At 37.8% G+C, this 20906-nt stretch overlaps 1 protein-coding gene across 3 annotated transcripts in view; it reads right to left on the bottom strand.

Moving 5' to 3' along the window:
- The window catches only part of NCOR1 (nuclear receptor corepressor 1), a 70497-nt gene that overhangs the window by 18350 nt on the left and 31241 nt on the right, over nucleotides 1-20906 (bottom strand). For 2 of the 3 annotated variants that reach the window (XM_026861517.1, XM_026861518.1), the window contains 14 exons: nucleotides 20759-20813; nucleotides 19851-19952; nucleotides 13154-13284; nucleotides 12441-12658; nucleotides 10717-10779; nucleotides 10011-10150; nucleotides 9174-9300; nucleotides 7187-7742; nucleotides 5105-5234; nucleotides 4620-4815; nucleotides 1955-2128; nucleotides 871-1031; nucleotides 358-478; nucleotides 158-259 (listed from right to left, as the gene is read on the bottom strand). In XM_026861517.1, coding sequence (XP_026717318.1) covers nucleotides 158-259; nucleotides 358-478; nucleotides 871-1031; nucleotides 1955-2128; nucleotides 4620-4815; nucleotides 5105-5234; nucleotides 7187-7742; nucleotides 9174-9300; nucleotides 10011-10150; nucleotides 10717-10779; nucleotides 12441-12658; nucleotides 13154-13284; nucleotides 19851-19952; nucleotides 20759-20813 — 2276 coding nt within the window. Of the gene's footprint in view, nucleotides 1-157; nucleotides 260-357; nucleotides 479-870; nucleotides 1032-1954; nucleotides 2129-4619; nucleotides 4816-5104; nucleotides 5235-7186; nucleotides 7743-9173; nucleotides 9301-10010; nucleotides 10151-10716; nucleotides 10780-12440; nucleotides 12659-13153; nucleotides 13285-16097; nucleotides 16237-19850; nucleotides 19953-20758; nucleotides 20814-20906 lie in introns of those variants that run through there. The other variant, XM_026861519.1, reaches the window with a different exon arrangement.

The raw sequence follows: 20906 nt of genomic DNA, 5'->3' as shown, positions 1-20906 counted from the left end.
CAGGAGGAGCTAGGTACAAATACATGTCTTGGAAAACAGGGAACAGATTAATCATATTATACTTAAAAATAACACTTCAGCAGTTTGAGCTCTAGAAGTTAATTCTTGGTTTTCTCAGGCTCTAACAAAGCTTTTTAGTCTGAGTGACTTTATTTACCTCGAACCACACTTTCATGTTGTGCCCTGACCAAGAGTCCCTCAGGTTGGGAATTCTGGCTTCTGGGAGAGAATTCTTCTTGTTTGATATAGGGCAGGGAAGCTATTTAGAAGAAGAAAAAGTTGTTTGTTTTTTTTTTTCTTTAATTATGAGTCATTAGATAGTCTATATAAAACACATGTCAGCTTTTATTTTCTTACCAGATTTGGCTGACTCCTGCTGCCTTGGCAGCCCAAGAGATATAGAACCCACTGATGGCTTTGCAGTTTCTTGCGTGTAGGAAGCTTGACTATGGGATGTTAAGTAGGTGCCAGGTGTTCCCTGAAACAACAAATATATTATATGTTAATTCTCGTTTCTGGAATGAAGATTCAAATCTATGTTTAAAGGAGAATGCTGATACTACTCTGATCCTATCTTAAAATCCTGGAGTGCACCACTGCAAAGTATCAAAGTGCAGACCTCCAGAAGCATTATGTCACTGTTAGTTTGGAGATGCAGTTCACCTAAACTGGACATCCTCAACCATGCTCCTAAATGAAAACTGCAACATGTTCTATTTTATAAGACACCTGTAATTCCTGGATTTTTTGAAGTGGCATGTATAGGTCTTAAGTGTTAATGCTGTGAACACATAACCGAGTACAAGATGAAGGTTGGCGAAAGGACAAAAATTGATGTAAGCACAGATTTCCAAATAATAATTCTCTTACTTGTGAGATTGAGCCTCCCATGATGAAGGAAGGTTTTTCTGATGGCACGCTTGTTTTGGAGGATGGAATGAGTGGTGGGGGTGGTCTGGTGGGTCTGGTTGTTGGAAGGCGGACTCCTTCAGGGATATTGGTTATTACTTGGTGAGGTGCTGGCTGGAGAACTTGGGGGAAAAAATTGTACATTAAATATTGCAGTCTGTTTCAGTTCTAGTACTTGTTAGAGAGACAAGAAAGACAGAAATAGCACAGCTCATCTAACAACTTCTCATGGGAATTGCCTCACAGTGCTCAAAAGCTATCTAGCTGTATTTACAACTCTGAAATTCTCTATGTCCAAGTGTATGTTATTCACAGAAACTGAATGGAGAATATCTAAACTCACATCAAAGTTCAAAAAGAAATGGCAAAAGCTGCACTGTAAAATTGAAGACTCCTAAAACTAAGCATTTAAAAATAACAGCCTAGGGTACATTCAAGTTTTTTGCTGTTTCACTGTCTTTAAAAGAAAGTTCTTATTTTTCAGTGGAATGCAACTGAGTGAAGTATAATCCAAGCTTCCCTGATTTTGTCTTTTCTTAGCAAGACATTATAGTCTGAAGGAAAAAGCAATAATACAAGTCTCAGAATTAAGATTTGTCAGTTATTTTACTGTTTTATAAAACCTTCAGACTATAATATTAAGCAATTACAGTCAGAAATCAATGCCAAGGATAGCAGCAGCTTTCTCTTTTCCTCAACTCCCCCTTTCATAAGAAAGGCCACCTGTGAATATGACGGTACTTGATTTAAGCTGAAAAACTCCTGATGACTTTGGCCCTATGCTGTTCTAATACTTTTCAGATCATCCTATTAGCTTGAGTAAATGTTATGCACCTGATGCAGCAATAAAGAACTAAACCAGAACCTCACTGGAGCTAGAAAAATAACAAGCACCTATTTACATGCACACACAGAAAACAACCTATTTTCTTCTTTTGTTAAGTTGCAAAATGTTTAGAGAATAATCTGATACTACGTTAAGCCACACTAGTCCAGCTTCCAAAGGAAGACTATATATTGCTATGGTACCTAACAAAATATTTACCTGGAGGGACACTATAGCGAGCTGCATTCATATCAGGTTGGGGAGAGGCTTTATTGACTTCTCTTGGAGATAGCCTGTATGGTGATGCTGACCTTGTTGCTGTATTTTGCACTTGTGTTTCCTGTTCTATTGCTCGTTTGACCTCAGCATAAGGCATATAGGCCACTGGTTTTCCTGCGAAGGTTAAAGTTATCAGAAAGAAAAGAACCCTGTATTAGAAATTCGTCAAAAAGTCCAGCTTGCAGCACAGTTTTAACAAAGGGCCTATTCAAATGTCTGATGTATTCATCAGGTTCAAATGTTTCATTAAAAAGTAGTATCAAGGTACAGCTTAATTTAATATGTTCCTATTTTTATCCCCAAAGCTTTGAAAAAACTCTCTCATTACTTCTATATGTGAAAAACACACACAGAATGAGTGTCTGGCTCCTTTAGATCCTTTAAATTCAAGCTCTGCTATTGAAAAAGACTTCATTTAAAAAAAGATTCCTTTCCAAATCCTGTGCATCAGCCAGGTCTACATGCAAGTTCAGCCAGACTTATATGCCAATCCCACCAGACAAAAAGCTTTCCTTCCTTGTTTGCTTGCCCAGAGAAGTTACGAATCAAATTTCAAATACCCATATTGCCCATCCGTAGTGTTTAAAGGGAAAGGATATTTTTACTGAATTTAGGAAATTATAAATCCAGTACCAGAACTTCAGAAATTCCTTTTCCTTGGTAATGGACAATTTAAGTAATCAAAATTACGAGCCAGTACAAGTCTACTGCAGCTATGAAATTACATCTTTAACCTCCGTAGCCAAAGAAAGATGGCACTAGTCATCCCATAACAGCTTTCTAAAGGATCTTTACTATTTTATTTCATGGTGAAGTATTGTGTAGGTTGTCACAAGCCAATTCCACAACAGGCCCTTTAGTTTGACAAGATGCCCCACAAGTGTTTTGATGTATGCGATGCGAGGTTTTTAAACACTCTGTGGGCTCTCTGCTGCACACACCAGTGGGCGGACAAGTTTCATATGCACAGTGTATCTCAGGAAGTAGCTGTTGTAACGATCTGATGACATCTCAGCCTCTTCTAGTTTTCAGATTAAGACATTCAGGCTTGTAGAACCCATTTACATTAACCATGTTATCCCTCCCTCTCCGTCTGCCTCAGTAATCACCTCGATTTTTGCTGACAGAGACTTCACCCCAGAACTTTCCCACACTTCATAATACCACACTGCCAATGCCAAGAGTTATTTGGGTAGTATTTCAGTTATATGGTACTTTTAAGCAAACCCAGACTTTCCACCTGAAGAACCAACTTGCAAAAAATACAATCTTACCCTTCCCTCCACAGATCTACAAGCTACCTTCTCATTATTTTAACTGTCAAAAAAAAATGGTTATGATTCTTTCATTTTACTTAGGTAAAAGTAATTAAGGTGAAGCATTTTCATAACATAATTTAAAATTCTTATGCAGATTAAACATAAAATACTCAGGTTTCAAAGAACATGACAGTTTATATTGCTAATACTGTGGAGACAACAGAAACAACGCATGAGAATATAAAATCTAAAAATGCAGAATTATGCAACTGTGATATCTCTAACATTGTGACAATCAGCACATTAATATTACTTGGTTTATTTCCCTGTTGCAATGTACAGTTTGTGGACCTATTTCTTTTCTAGTAAAGTGAGTTGAGGTTACACACAGTACAGAATTGGGTCTCCCATAAGATACGCTTTGCTTGCAGAAAACCAAAACAATCTTCTGCTAAGCTGTTTGTAATTTGCAAGCTGTTGACAGAATTAAAATAATTTCAGTTCAAAGAATAAAATATAGCCAATATATACAGAGAGAAAACATAACATTAAAACTAATAAATGCATCCTTTGGCTCTTATGTAGCAATTTGGATGACATAACATATACACCGTCCACCTGAACCACTTGCCTGTAACCAGCAATGGTAACAGATATGCCCTTATTTAGTCACTCTGAGAGGTTCCATGAGCACTTTTAGCCTTGTTCTGTACTGAAGGTCACACTAAGAGCCACATTCAGGAAACACAGGTCCAGATCAGAGTTCAGTTCAAACCCTGCCTCAAGCTACCCTCTATATATACTATAGCAACCAACCATCGTGTTCCCAAGAGAAAGAACCTCTCACACAGCCCTTCTGCGGACAGACGGGCTAGAGTATAACACTTCTACAAAACTTTTGTGTCCTGCTCCAGGGCTCAATGTCCACGTATGTACTCCAGCGCAGTAAAACATGCCTTTTAATTGTGCTCATACTCCTTTAACAAGTCTCTCCCATCTTCACCTTAAGATTCTGAAAAGAGGCTCCCCCAGAACACCAAGTTATCTGGGTCCTCTCACACGCATGCCTAATCTTTCTGCATCTCTCTCTCTAGGAACAACTCATTTTTGAATGTCACCCAAATGGAGTAATTTTTTCTGCCTTATCTAAGGGGGCTACAAGGTAGTTCTCCAACACCGTAACTGCAGCAGGATCTCTACAGTAGACAGGTTCCTTCAACGGAGTGCCATCAGAAAGCAATAGTTAATTATCAGTAGACTCAACATTCATTCTTAAATGAGGCAGCAGTGTAACACACAGACCTCAAATGCAGGGTTCTTTCCATGACTGATGTGAAAACACCTACCTTCCCACTCGACATTAGGGCTCTTGGAAGTGCCACAAGGGCTTACAGCACTTCGATACTCCATATCCAGCTGCTCTTGCCTCTGGCGTTGCTCCTCCAGCAGTGCTGACTCGTGCATTGCTTTAATGTGCCGTTGATAGAGCGCGTAACCACTCACCGGTGTTCCAACAGGAACAGTACAGGGACTGCAAGAAACCTACAGGGACAGGAAGGTATTAACGTGAGGTACATTAATACAGGTACTTACTTTAGTAACTGTCTTGCTCAATGCCTCCACTGCAGTGGCTGCAGTCTATGTATGACTGTTTCAAAAACATCTGGTTTTAAGCTATTACTTGTGTATTTGCACTTAACTTCCCCTTCAAAACTAAGATAACAAAGTAAACGTTCTTAATTTGTTTCATGATTTTTTGCTGCTTTAGTGTTGCAACTAGTTTTAGGGACAACAGATATTCCTTCAAATATCGCTTAAAACACCCCATTACCATAGGTGGAATGACAGCAGCTCGGTGGTGAAGCTGTTGCAGGTCCATCTGACCTTGCTTTATCGTGGATGATACCAGTATTGACCCAGTGGGATTTAACAATGAGGGCTTTGACTCCCTGCTGAAGATACTGAAAAAAAAGAGACAGAAGGGAAAATAGCACCAAAAAGACCAAGATTAAACAACGAAAATATGCCTCGCAACTTCAAAAAAAACCTACCACATTTATCACACTGGACAAATAGCTGGAAAATCAAGAATCACGTTGTGTTTTGTCCCACAGCACATCTGTAGAATAGGCAACAGATGCTGCTGTGTTTTTATAATACACAGAAATATCAAAAGAAGTGTTCAGAATCTCTAATACCAGAAATTTAAGTATGCAGTTTCTATATGCACAGTACCACAAGAACGCAACTTTCTTTATAAAGAATGCTTTATAAAAACCCAGATAGGAAGCAGTAGATATATTTAGTCCACAGGAAATAAACAAGAGTATACAACAGACAGGAGGGCCAATGTATTAGTGAAGTGGAAAGATGACGTCTGAAGAGGCAAGAGAGTGCAGAAACACCATCAGCTGCACTCTTTCCAAAGACCACATGCAGAACAACGACACTGGATACTTTTGACATTTAACATCTATCCTTGGTACGGTGCGTATATTAAGACCACTAAGAGGGAGGGGGCATTGGCTCCAGCTCTACACTGTGGTTACACAGGAATGCACTCAACAGTACACTAAAAAGACTTCAGACATCATCAGTGGTGTCAGCCACATTCAAAAGAGAAATTACTCCAAAGATGTGCAGCATTGTCCATTTAAAGCCCAATATACTCATGTGGGTTATCCACAGTGTTTAGGGCCAAGTTCCCAGGAACTAGGAAGTTTGCATGAAGACATTGTACACTTTGGAGAAAGAGGTCATCCATTTCTCAGGACACTTGCCTGTTAATTTACAGACACTGGTAAGAGTAAGAAATACTTCCACTACTGTATTATTAATAGTCTTCAAGAGATTCAGTTCTACCGATTCATATAACATGGCTCAATGACAGTAATTGGGTACAGGAATCTAGAGGTTATACAAACAACTAAACATGAAATGTTAAAAGGTAACTAAAATATCAATATTTTGTGCCCCTAGATTTTTTTTTAAAAAAGGATTTCATCTCCTACTAGAAAATATATTCAGGCTGCTTTCCCTGTCAAACCAAGGAGTTTTAGATGCATTCTACTAAACTGAGTTTGTGAGAGCAAGAATCAATTAAAACAGCTCCATTTCCAAATTTTTGGCTCTACATTCAAACAATTTTTCACTAAAGGGAATGGAGAGTCCATGTACTATCCTACAATAACCAATCACACCATAAAAAATATTCCAAATCCACTTCTGAATGTGTAGATTTGTTTCCAAGTATTGTGTAAAGGCTACAAACTAACAAAACCTAACCGAAGAACTTCAGTACAGATCCAGCTACACAACCACTGTTGAGTTTCTTGGTGAATAGATGGAGGCATTTACAAAATTCCCCATGACTTAATTTTTTCAGTTGGTCACTGATTTTTAAATAGCTCTGTAGCAGAAAATTCTGCAGCAGCAAGATCTTCATCTCCCCACCAACAGTACCACAGAGCTACTTAGGGAAACTCATGCCAGGGGCATCTCCTTTCTTGCTTTGGCAAACTTTCATTGTTTCAGTAAGCTGCTGTCCTTTCCAGATAATCGTTTAACACAATTCCCATTCTCTGAACAGATCCCAAACAGCTTGATTTCCCTCATTCTCCAATTTTCCATGTAGTTGTGCTAGTTTGATACCTACCTAGTCAGTCTACCACCATAGAATTTTGCTTTACCCTGCCTTAGAAGACCCTTCTTTTGGCTTTTCATTAAAATCTTAAACCAACATTTCCCTCTGTTGCACTTCCAGCAAAGACTCCTTAGACATTCTTTCCCGAGTAGAAACATGTACAAAAATGTCACTACTGATGACAGTTTTTGGATCGCTGTTAAAGTAAAACCACTTTTTAAACAACTTCTTAAAGATGGCAATATTTGAATGCTACACAATTAAACTCACCCTTGTCTGTCAGGTTCTCCATCAACTTCCTCATCAGCACTACAGGTGGCACTCGAATCATTATCTGAATGGGATTCTTGTCTTGCTGTATTAACTTGTTGTGACAGACTATAGTCCATTTCCTCTGGTTCTGACTTTTCCTTGGGTTTCTCCATCTCTCTCTCTTTGGTATCACTCTCTATTTTCACTTGAATATTCTCTGGTAGCCTCATTTCAGTCTCTACAGGTTCTACTTTGGTATGCACTGGAAGAGTAATCACAGGCTTAGCTTCAACTGCATGGCTTCTACTGTCAACCTCCATAGGCTCTTCTGTCTCATTATTCATTTCTTCCTTAACCTGTGGCTCAGGGTTCTGACTTTCAGCTGTTGATACACTTTGGGCTGTTAAGGAGGGAGATGTGCTGGTTGCAGGTTTAATGGTAGATTCTTGTTCTGCTGTTGCCTCAGTGGTTACTTTCGAAGCAGCACTCTCAGATGGTGTTTCTTCACTTGGTTTAGCAGGTTCTGCTGGAGTTGGAGATGGAGCACTTTCTGTATCAGAACTATTTTCAGCACCTGCGGGGGAAAAAAAAAAATGTTTTGGCATAACTGTTCAATGTTAATGAAATTTAATTAGGCTTCGATTAAGTGCTTCTTTAGAATAATCCAGTATGTCTGCTGTCCCAAAGCACAGCAAGACAACTGCCCTGAAGAACTGACTCCCAAAAGGAAAGTACCCCACAAATCAGCAGATAGAGGTGAAGGAGGAAGACTGATATTACAAAAATAAGACTACTTAGCTAGCTCTGATCTTGCCGAGAGACAGCCAACTAAACTCTTGGGCATATGTCAGAGACTCAATACTTCCATATATGATGTGGCTTTATTACAAGATTAGAGTCAACATTCACAGTACCTAAGGCGCGGATTTAATGATTCAAATTAACACGTTTTAGAGGCATTGCTGCTAGAAGTGGCAAAATGCTGATTTTACATGAAAATCAGTCACATTTTACAGACATGCCGACTTGCAGTTCTTGCTGTAAGTTAACAGTTCTAGTTTACTTTCTTTGTGAATCACCACTGTTTTCTTGAAAATGTCTTCTTTGCTCTGTGAAAGGTGTAAACAGCATTGACAGCCAGATACCAATTATAGAAAGCTATTGATTTTTGCAGTAAAGAACTTTCCTCCTCTTTTTAGCCTAGTTCATGAACTCCATTATATTATAAATAGGTTTTAGATAAAAACATTTATGGAAAAACTATGGCAACACCTAGAACATAGATGTTATATTCAAGTCTTAGCTTCTGATAAGAATCTTCATTCCTCAGAACCACATCAATATTTTAACAAAGTTTGTTAAACAAATGGATGCAATAAGGATGCATCAATTTTAACCTACCCATCTGTAAAACAAGTAATTGATTTTGACTTATAGAAATAGTTTATTTCCTGAATTACACATACTGCAGCTTAAAAAATACCAAACAACTGAAAAGCAAAATCCCCAACACTTAGCCATAATTCTCTCATTCATCATTTATGAATTCTATTGCTTACAGCTCCACAAAAAGCTGGCCAAGCCTACCTGATACTGAGTACTTACAATAATTAGCAGTTGCAACCAACAAATTTTAAACAAAACACAAAAGCATCACCTAAATTTGCCTGCCTGAAGCTTTCACTAAGACTATCAACTAGCAAAGGTTACATATCTTTGATTTAACTTGTTTCAACATGCACAAATTTTTTGATCAGGTGCTGCCTGTTTACTTTCTAGATGATACCATAGTCAAAGCATCTCAAAATACTAAGCATTAACATCTTAAGGTTACCCAGTACTAAAAATGCTTTTTCCTCTCCAGTAAGTTTCAATTGCTAAAATCCAACTGAAACAGTATTTGAGCACTGCATTATGAAGTGGAACACACTTTTGGAGTGTATAATTGGCACAAAACATGGGTTCCTTTCTGTGCATGCACAAGTTTCCTTCCCAGCAAAGTTACCTTCACTGTCTTCTGGATTCTCTTCTTCATTAGATGCTTCAATATCTTCATCCTCCTGAGCTGACACAGTCGAAGCTACACTCTCACACTGTGATACATCTCGTTCCTCACGGGGCCTTCGTGAAGACTGATAAAGACACGGCATTTACATTGTACTGAAAATTTGCAAGGATTATTTCCTTTTACATGCATTCTCATTTATCAATCTGAGGTTGAAATGAAAGACAGAGAATGTCTATTTAGCACAATACTCGTTCACAAGGCCACACTATTTCAACTTCAGGCCAGCTTGTGCTGCTCCTGATCAAATATAAGCTTAGGAACAAACCAGAGCCTCAAGATATGTTTGGATGACAACACTGTGCAGCAAACACGGACAGTGAGAAGAGACGAGGATAACACTGCAGTTTAGAGGATTCCAATACTCAGGATTCTAACTTAGATGCCTCAAAACTTCCATTTTCCTGGTTTCTACCAATTCTCTTGCTCTGTTTGGTAAGGTTAGTGCTTAATGTGTTTCATGGTAGCGATACTTGAGCTTCTATAGTTGCTGGTGTACTGATGAGTAATGTGGTTTTCAGAGCACTAAAGAATTCCTCAGGCTTCAGTGTTCTATCTGACAGAAAATCTTCTATTGCATTTTAAAGCAAGAAGTGATTAGTATCACAGGTCAGTGAGCATCATCCGCCTTTTCTAGGAGATTTATGTCACCACACAAAAACAAGTAGAAAAGGAAACAAGTGGTGATTGCAAAACAGTCTTAGTGAAGCATGATGAATGACTTCAGAAAGATGCCAAGTTTTCCACTGCAAAATATTCAATGCCTACTGCACTTACCTTCTGTTTGTGCTGTTGGAGAAGGCTGTCCAGATTGTGTCTCCTTTTATAGTTGAAGTAGAAGTTCTTACACTGAGCTTCACTTTTTGTCCCAACCATTTTGGCAATTGCTGCCCAGTTTCGTCCATGTTCCACTAGGCCTGTTCAAACATAGAAGAACCAATATTTACTATGATAAATACTTCAGCTATCTGAATCCAAATAAATGGAATAACAATGCCTATAGGAAGGTAAGCTACAGAATTACCGCTGTCCTTAAAAGAACTCTCACTATGACAATGCATTTGATAACTATTTACAGGGGGAAAAAAAAGCTGTGTCAACCTGAATGTGTGCTTATAAACCCTTTAAATTTAACTCTTTGCTGTTGCTAATATGCAACACCTCTGATAAAATATTGATTTCATGCATAAAATTTATAGGTAACAGCATCTGCAAATGAATAGACAGTTATAAACTACATTAGCTTTTCTATTAAAAGAATGTCTTATACAAAAGGAATTCTTGTAACTTATAAACACATTACTTTGAAACTTTACATACACACCTTCACATCTGTTTCACAGACTTCTGTGGACCAAGTACAACATCAAACAGTTCTAAGTAGCCCATATGAAAAAAGTCAACATGAGTCTCAAAAAACTGATTTTGTAAAATACAAGTATTCAGAAAGTATTTTGAATGTCAAAAGCTTTGCAGGACTTACCTTTCTTAGCAACTTCCATTTCTTCTTCTGTCCAGCGGGATGTCTCCACAGGCTCTGCAGAAGCTGAAAAAGAAACAAAGACACAGATCAGAGAAAAGACCAGGATTCACTATTATGACACCAATCATGCATCCCATAGTCAACTAATTTATTTACATTAATGTTTGTTCAAGTCACTTAGGAAGGGAAGTGTTCAATCTCCATTAAAACGTTAGAGATATAGAAGGAACCACCACAACCTCAGCAAACTGTTCAAAACTGTTCTGCCCACAAAACTACAATTATCTGCCAAGAAAGACTTGAAAGTAACTTAAATAAAATTTTAGTGATTGATACATCTAAACTGTCAATAATTACCACCAACTACTAAAAGCAGTAATCCAACATGCTATAATCTAGTTCCATCTTACTTCACTGACTGCTGTGGAAAGGACTGACATGGTTATTTATTGACTAGTGGGTATCAAGTCTACTATTCTTGTATTCACTGAGTCTCCTACTGGACAAAAGAAAAATAAAAGAAAACAAAAAAAAGCGCAAGTAAAAACAAGCAGTAAACTAAGTATGATTCAGCACAAAGTAGTTTTCATTCACTTCTCTGGATTTGATATCATTCTGTTTAAATTCTGAATGATATTAAGCTGCAACAGCCTCCATTTCCTTTTCATAAAATCTGCCACAACATGCAACATGGATCCTTCAACAACTTCCAATAACAAACAACAAAAGGAGGACAACTATGAAGTGTCTGTCTGGATCTACTAAAAAACTATTTGGGATTTTCCAGTCAACCCTGTAAAAATGGTTTTAAAAAACTAAAAGCAAAACCCATTATTGCCTTAGTCTAGCTGCTGACAGAAACCCACCATGTCAACTGAGCAAGAATGTCTATCACAGTCTCTGATGTTTACAGTTAAATGAGAACTAATTTGCCCACTTACTCTGTTCTTTAGGATATACAGAATATCTGAACAACAAAAGAGCTGTTACAAATTCTAGAATAGCAGCTGCCTGTAACTACCTAGTTGAAGAGCTAGGGGCAACAAACTTTGCCACAGCAGAATACTGCAAGAAAAAAAAACAACCTGCCCTGCCATTCTGGATAATTATTTACTAGCCACAAGGTATTCTGTTTGCTAGTATTTCTGCAGCACCACAAATTATGTCAGCCTTTTCAGAAATGCAGTCAGAGATAGCATAGTCTTTTTTAACTATATGTGCCAAGAAAGTAGCGTTTTATTTTAAAGAAGTATCTTGCCATCTAATATAGAAACAACAACAACAAAAATTGCTAGGATCTATTTCAGATTATGAAACCCTCTAAATACTCAAATATCATGCCTACTTATTTAACAATAACCTCTGTGAGCTACAGCCTGTAAGTCAATCTGTGTCAAAGGCATTTGGATCTCTACAGATCCATCATTAACCCTGCAAAGAAAGAAAACATAGTTATCGCAGGAAGGCTGAACTGCCTTTTTTCTCCCCACGTGGTTTTAAAAGAGTCATCTGATTACACATATACTATTCATGAAGTTACACTTGTGAAGTTTAACAGTACCACGCAATCATGAAATTATAAGCAGGCCTAAGAATAAAGATGTAATACTAAATAGAGGGGGGGAAAAAAAAAAAAGTGCAGTGCATGCACAGAAAACAGCCTTATGTCAGTGAAGAGCCTCATGACCAGATGGGTCCCCGAGTGTCCTATAAATGCTACTCACAAGGTTCTGGTGGGGGTGGAAGAGGTGGTGGTGGTTCTTCAGTGGCTGCAGCTGCAGCAGCACTTGCTTGTGCCGCTTCATTTGTCATTGATCTGGTGATTCTGCCCTTACGACGACCTTGACTATTGGCAGTTTTTCGGCCCCTAGGAGTGGCCTGCTCCCTTTCCTCTGTTTCCTCTGGTGCAGCTTCAGTTTTGTCCTTTTCTTTGGTGTTTTCTCTGAGAGTAGTTAAAATATAATTCAGTCACATTCAGATAGCCATTATGAGCAGATATTCCCAAATATCAATGTAAAAAAACCCCACAAAACCAAAACAAAAACCCACACCACAAACAAAACTCCACAAACTCTGAAGATGCCTATTCACTTACTGCTTACAATTTATAGAGTTGCTAGAGAATAACACAGATACTCGATATTATCAGCTTCAAAGAAGCTAAAAACACTGTGACAGAACGCATGAAAAAACCCCAAACCAACAAGGTATGAAAACAATTACATGTGCAAAAAAATAATCCCATCACTTTTTCCACCAGTCTGATTAGTTCAAGACAGAGAAATTCACGTGTCCAAAAAAACTGTTTAATGCACAAATCCTAACCTAAACAGGAGCAGTTTTCAATCCAAATTTCACTGTCAGGCTAATGTGAATCCTCTCCTGCAAAAACCTGCAATCTAGGGTGAATTAATGCATTTTCAGTACATATACTTACTTAGATTCCTCCTTCTCATCCTTTTCCTCCTCATCTTTCTTTTCCTCCTCTTTCTTCTCTGCTTTTTCTGCTTTTTCCTCTTCTACCTTTTCTTCTACCTTTTCTTCTTGAGAAGGACGAGCAATTTGTTGCTGAATTGAAATGAGATTTACATATTATAAGACGTTGATCACACAAAGGTACAGCAACTTGTACTCAGAGCAGCACAAACACTGACGTTGCCTTACCTCCCACTTGATATGTCAAGTTACAGTCTCTGCACACTGGTCAAGATAAAACACCTCTGCCAAAACCTGTAACACCTATCTGCCCTCTGAAATCATAACAAATGTGATGTTCCAGGCATTATCTCCTGGACTTCAGAAGTTCCCTTTGCCACAGAATGTGCAGTTTCTATATATTAGCTGTACATCCCTCCTCAGTAACTACCAATTTATTTTCTCTTATGTATCTTCTGGTCAGCTGGCCCATTCAGATACGGTATTTTTTTTTTATAAATTCCAGGGAGGCACAGGCTTCTTTTGCAGCATGAGCACAGAGGTGATAATGTACCCATACATGTGTCAACAGATACATGTGCTGTTGTATGCCATGCTAAAGATGCACACCTATGTTTTAAAAATGCTTAGAGAGGTCCGACCAACATCTTTTGTGGTGATGGTGTTGCACCTCTCAAATTTTATTTTTAATGTTGTCCATTTTAAAAATAGTGAAACATGATAGCTTGCAACTTGGAAGCAGATCTTGTGCATGAAAATTATGGACAACTCTTAAATCACCTTCTCAAAACTGTAGCTAGTAATTAAGAAATGTAATTGTTCAAAAAATTAGGTCAGGAATTTTAGACTTACATTTCCAGTGAATTTACAGACGGAAAATTACAGCCTAGATTTTTTTTTTTTTTAACTATAGCCTTTATCGAGATGATAGTTTTACAAGCACATTAAGCACTGACAAATTACAAAGTAATTACCATTACTTGTTATTATCCTAAGGAAAACAGCACAAAATACTATTTATGCATTCCTGTTAAGGGACTATCACTCCTGATCTGTCAAAGCAGTCCAGATGATTATCATGTATAAGAGTATCTCATTTTTGAAAGCTCATAAATTTGACTTAAACTTTCAATCAGATATAATCTGCTTCAAACAGGAATTAATGGAAGGAATTTCTGTTACTTTATGTGATCACATAGAATTACACATGTAATCACATTAATTACACATGTAATTACACTGTGATCACATAGAATTACCAGCATGATCCCTTACAACTGCTTTCACACATGCACAAAATAAAAAGCCTTGGTATTCCCTGTCTGACTTCACTCTTACAGGTGGCCTAACATTAGACAAGCCAAATATCCTGTGATGTTTTAAGAAAGCATTAGAAAAATGACACTGCTCATATGGGGATGGGCAGTATTATGAAAGATCTATAGAATGTGGCTACAGAAAAGATTTCCTCAAGTTTCACTATTGTTATCCTCCCTAAATATATTTAGGATCCTGAATATTGCTTTTTGCCATCCACAATGATGTATCTGCACATGGCCAAACCATCTCACTTTCCAACACACTGCTGCATTTTTATGTCCATAGCTCACCTGCAAATTCCTTCCTCTCCAGGTTAAAATACCAAGCAGTAGTATTATACCAAGCTGCCACTAAATAAACCATGTAACCCACCCACCCAATTCCCAGAACCCATACATGAAGTAAATAGCAAATTAAGTCTCTTGATGGGCCTCAAACGGCAGCAACAAGCATCTGGAGCTTAATCCATATTGCCCATCCACACTCAAATAATATCTGTACCAAGGTGATGATGTGAGTGCCACAGAAAAGTCCAAGAGCCCTCTCTACTAGGCACCTTACAACAAAAATGGGAAAAGAATGCCTGAGGCTGCAGGTGATGTTATGGAGGGCAGGACTCCAGTTAAAGGCAAGAGGAGAGGGAGAAGGAAGAAAGAGCTCTCTTCCACCTCTCTGAAAATATGTAAATTTATTTAAAATGCATGATTACAGTTTAAATTCTGCCTTAAATATGTTGTCATAAAAAACTATGGAATGTAAGAGAGGGTGGAGAGTCAGAGATGGCCACAAAGAGGGAACCATTCACAGGAGTTCACACTGAAAGGGCTTGAAGGGGTTAAACAAACCAGCTCATCAGTTGTCACCCTTTCAGAACTGCAATACCCAGATGCTCTCCACTCAGATGTGGTCTGCACAGAACTGACTTGTTTCTTACCCTGCAAGTCCACTTCAAAAAGCAAAATACATGTAATATTTATATAAAGCTACCTTTCAAACAAATACCAAAAATACATTTGGCAAATCATGGAAAGACAAAACCAGAGAAGTACAAGATTGCTGTCGTAGGACTTCATTAACTCAGATTTTACAGTCCACTGAAAAATTCTTCAAAATAGGCTTTTCTTTTTCACAGAGGAACCAACTTTCCTGTAAGTGTAGCAGCAGGTGTCACTGTTTCACTAAGAAAACTGAGGCTGGAAATAGTCACAAGAAAGACTTGTTTTTGACATTTTAATAATGTGAACTGAAGCAGAAAAAGCAAACGCTAACCACTATCATCTTGCTGCAATTATTGGCATTTATGATGCTGGCATTACTTGGTTATGCAAAAATCTTCCTCAAGCAAGATGTCAAAGACATACTAAGAGAAATTATTTCCATCATGCTAGATAGATTGGCCTCAGAAGCAAGGAGTTTAAAACTGCATTTTCAGAAGAAAAAAATAACAGTAATTTTTAAAAATCTGTACTTTACATATAACCAATTACAAAACGGTTGCTGAAAATCCTCTGTCCTTTTTTGCCTGGCTAACTTAACATCACACTGTACATAACAGGGTTCTCTATTTCACAGTGAATTTATTTAACATGCATAATCAATAGGTCAAGTGCAGGTTAAACACAAACCTTAAAACAGTTGAAGCCTCGGTCAGCGACGTACCTGCACATTCATCTGTTGATTAAAACTTTTACTATCCAGGCAAGGGGATGGGCTTTAACTCAGGGTACGATTCAAAAGGACAAAAACCACACCAGCACCGACATCACACAGCTCTATAGCAGAGGCTGCCTAACCCAGCAACGTGTTTATTCCAGGAAATTGTGTCATTCTGCCACTTAAGCTGCCTACAGCAGAGTTGCCCATCTCACATACAACCTTCTAATCTCACCGGAGTCACCAGAGGTAATCCCCACCGAGCTCAGCTTGATTGGCCGTCACAGACATACAGCAAATTTCTGTCTAGTCAGATCACCGGACTGCACCACCTGCTGCAAAGGCACCCGGCCTGATCCACAGACAGGCGTTTCTGCTGACCAGGCAGCTCCACCACAGAAACACAGCCCTTACTGACTACCGCTTTGCTACCAAATTTCAAAGAAAAACTCGAGTCAGAGAGAACCTCCTTTCAGTGAGTTACATAAGGAATTCTCGATGGTTGATGTGGAAGCACTGTAGAGCCATGCCTTCTTCCAGTATTATGTTAAAAACGTGCTCGTCGTTTGAAAAGTCACAGTTGCTTTAAGACACGCTTGTTTAGTTGCCTCTGTGAGCATTCTGGAATGGTTTAGGTAGCATTTTATAAACAGTCCTTTCTAGACCTATTTGAGGACAAAAATATATCAGAACTTAATAAGCTCTACATCTCTTAACTTGACATGCTTTAATCTAGCATTCAGCTTCTCTGAAGGAAAAGCCCCCACACTGAAACTTGAGTCAAGTTGTACTCACTACATTCTCTGAAGGATTTCAACATCATTACCATGATTAATATCCTCTCCACTGCAATATTCCACTTGCTTGCATTCTAATTTACAAAAATATATGAACTATTAAGAGTTTAAGCTGAAGCACCTGTTATTGGCACAAGCACATCTTAGAGCGCATCATAAATCTTAGACAACTTGTGTTTGCCAATCAGCAAGGAAGTTTCAGGTTGCTGAAAAATATCAGCTTCAAACAAGGCTGAGGCACAGGAGGGAGAAGGAGGATGAATTGCATTCTGCAACTGTAAGATAAAAGCTCTGGCAAGCAAAGCAGTTCAACACGCTCAAGTTCTATTACTAGCTGTAATAAATGTTGCTAATTAATCATTAATAAATTTAAGAAATACAAACAGGATTTTTGGTACTATGTCATTCCTTACTACAGTGTTACTAAACACGCTAACTGCAATACTTCTGAATGCAAACTTCCAGAAATGGTAAAATTTCCCATTTAGAATGTTTTGAGTATTTCCTTAAGTTTGCAAGAATACCTCAACATTCTTCAGATCTACAAAGTCTGACGCTTATCTGCACCCTTACCAGAGCACACATTAAGTCTAACAGTTGCCCAAAGTTTAGTGATTTGCTGGAGTACTTAATGTGGATCAACAACTAGCAATTAAGACCTACAACACTACTAAAATTCAAAGAGCAAGTAATTTGAGTTGAACAAACAGCGAGAGCAGCTTCAGTGTCCCAACTCACGTATTTAGTTATTCACATACAAATCAGTATTCAGAGGAGCAGTTACGAAGTCAGGCAGAGCACCTTGCATTTCCTTTTACAGCAAGCTAAGTTCACAAATCTATGCCCTTGTGTAGAGGGCTGTAATTAAACCCTCTAGTTTATATGCATTATCCAAGGAAAGCAAACAATTTATGGATTGAGAAATCCATCCAAATTTTAAATTCCACCGGTTCCAATAGTCTAAAGTTTAACAATGTTGAAAGACATTTAAATACACAGTTATGATCTTCTGAACATCCCTAAATTTACAGTTACATTGCATTACAGCTTGAGCCAGTTCTGTCTCATCACTCTGAGAACAGCTGCAGAAGAACAACATATGGCACAGACAGTGCTCAACATGTGTATGCCTGCTATGATCAGATCAGTCTCATTTTATAATAGAATATGAAACCAAGACACTTAAACCAGCAGCATTATCTGTGTTTAGTGTCCACAGTGATTGTCTACTTTTTGGACAACCTCTTTTATTTCCATCTTCTTTGTATTTGCCATACATCCATACCTGAATGGGAATCTTTCACCATCACTAGTCACATGACAATACGCTTTTCCAATTAAAAAGCATTATTAGGCTTAGAAAGTCTCGCAGAAGTTCTGGCAAAATGCAGGTTATGTCCATTATTTTCTCCCATCACAGCAGTTCACGTGGTCAGAATAGAAGCTCTAACTAAATCCTGTACATAATGAAAATGACCTTACCCCAAGCAATCAGTAATTTGTGTGCTACAGACAAGTAAGTCTTCTGCGATATGATCTCTTCCCTTAGAACACCAGACCATAATTTAAAAGGTTTAAGTACAGCAGCACCATAGAACCACACCACAGTGACTATTTCTAGTGAACAGGATCAACTTATCAGCTGAAGTTGTTAGCAGCAATTTTCTTTTATACAAAAAATACATTTACCTGGACTCTCAGAAAACTCACATTGTTTGAAAAGAGGATTCACATATCCTGAAGTGGAATATTTACTTAATTTGCTGTCTTGCAGTTCAGTACAGATTTGTGCAGTCACAATATCTCAAAGGCTCAACAATTTTCTCCTTTAGTATCGCTGCTGCGATATGACTAAATCTAGTAACCCACAAGCCTTCAGATTTTAAGGTCTGTGGATTTCTAAAACCCTGAATTTGAGAGGACCCTCCCCTCCCACCCCCACCAGGCTTGAGTTCCAACAAAGCACTTGGGTATTTCTTCAGCACATCATATCTATACCAGTTTCCATCTGTTAAATTCATTTTAAGGACACAAACTCAAAATACCTGCAGGCTTCATTGTTACATCTAGTACTCTGTTCAAGTACTTTCATATATGACCTTCTTTCCTAATCTCATCACTGACATCTCTTTCATTCTATTTTCAGTACTTCCTAAATACTCGACAAATGCAAGGGGAAATCAGAACAGGAAAAGCAGGGAACACGTTCAGTGAATACACTGCACTCTCTCCTGCTTTCTTTAAAAAAACCCCAAAAAACAACAAAACACCAACAAAAAAACAGTTCAAAGTCTCTTAATTTCTTGTTGTTTTGTTTTTCAATACCCACACTAACCCCAGTAGCCTAGCAAACATATTTGTATGCTTTTTGTACATAATATGCTGTTCTTTTTCCCTCCAAAGATTTCCAAAACTTCCAAAAGAATACTTCCTGAATCAGCAGAATTTTTTATTTGCATGCAGCAAATTGGTCTCTTTCTTCTTGCTATGAAGTTCCAGCTTGACTTTGAGCCTGACCACCAAATAAAGACCACTATTAATTTCTGCTTATTGACATTATGAAGTGATTATAAATTTTCCACTTCAAGTCCCATGCTAAACCTAACTTCTGTTGGCTCCAACATAGGATTTAACGATGGATTCAACTTCAATGTCTATGGCAGGGTCTTCAAATAAAATGAACTGTCATATTAAAAAAGTAGTCACATATGTGCAAAGGAAGACGATATTCCACAGAATTAAAACCAGACTAACCAAGAACACACTTGAGGTCAGGATTACTTAAATTTTAAAAGGGCAAAAATGCAGTAAAGGAAAATTATTCCCCCCTTGCCGCATATAATATACTTGCTATATCAGATGATAAGACAGTTGTAAATATGAAACAATAAAATAACTATATCCGAGTGATTAATGAATTTAAGATACCTGGTTTCTTCCTCTGCGTTTACCATAATTCCTTCGCACAAGGGCTTTATAATTTTCATTTTTCTTGGTCAAATAATAATATAATACACAGTCGGGAACATTCTAAAGTGAAAAAGCAAAAAAAATTAGGTTTTACTCCTATAAAAAAGAAAACATTTTTGCTATTTAATTTCTCTCAACACTTAAACTATTCAACCCCTAGACTAAAATAAAACTCTATTAGATTTGTTTGCTCAGCAGGGAAGTGAATTCACACACAAATATAACAACATAACTATGCATAAAATTATAGTGTTAAACGCAAGTCTCATGTATTTATAATATCCCTCAGCTACTTCAGCCTGCATGATTTCATCTATACTAGACAATTTGCAAGTCTGAAAGTTTCTATTTATTATAACAGCCATATGGATTCAAGATTCTGTTGTGAGTCTTAACAAATCCTAATTCTCCATTACTTCTTACATCAGTTCTGCAAAATCAGTTCTAAAGACTAAAACTAGTTCTACAGACTAATTCAGTCAGCAGTAGGATCCCACTGACTCAAAAGATGGTGGCAAGATTTCCTAGAATTAGCACAGTGGCTCTGCAGAGCCAATTATGTCCTTATCTAAGCAGTGAGATAGTTAAAGAAGCTTACCTGCTTCAAAAAGAAAATAAGATCAAAACTAAATGAAGTGTCATTTTCTTGTATTGTTGTCAGTGGTGTCATTTCACTAACTTCCATTAGGTGTTTGCACGCACTGATTGTGTTACTGATCAAGTATTATAAAATCCTGTCAAAGCAGTAACTTTTTTTGAACTTAACATTTTTTCCAGGAAGAGAAAATGATGCTGGGATAAATGACTTACATTTGGAAAGTTAGGGATCCCACCCTAGGCTCTACTTATATTAAAAAAGGTCTTACCTTTCGTTCCAGGTAGGAAGCAATTAGACCAAAGTTCTTGGGATGTTGGACAAACCTTTTATAAATCAGAAATTATTTAAGTTTAACAACATAATTCATGATCAAATAAGCAAAGCAGTCTTCCAAATAATCTGTTCCATCAGCAAGC

This window comes from Athene cunicularia (assembly GCF_003259725.1).
Source record: "Athene cunicularia isolate RWA chromosome 19 unlocalized genomic scaffold, athCun1 chr19_part1, whole genome shotgun sequence".
Classification (NCBI taxonomy): domain Eukaryota; kingdom Metazoa; phylum Chordata; class Aves; order Strigiformes; family Strigidae; genus Athene; species Athene cunicularia.
This window is presented reverse-complemented; position numbering and strand designations above follow the sequence as displayed.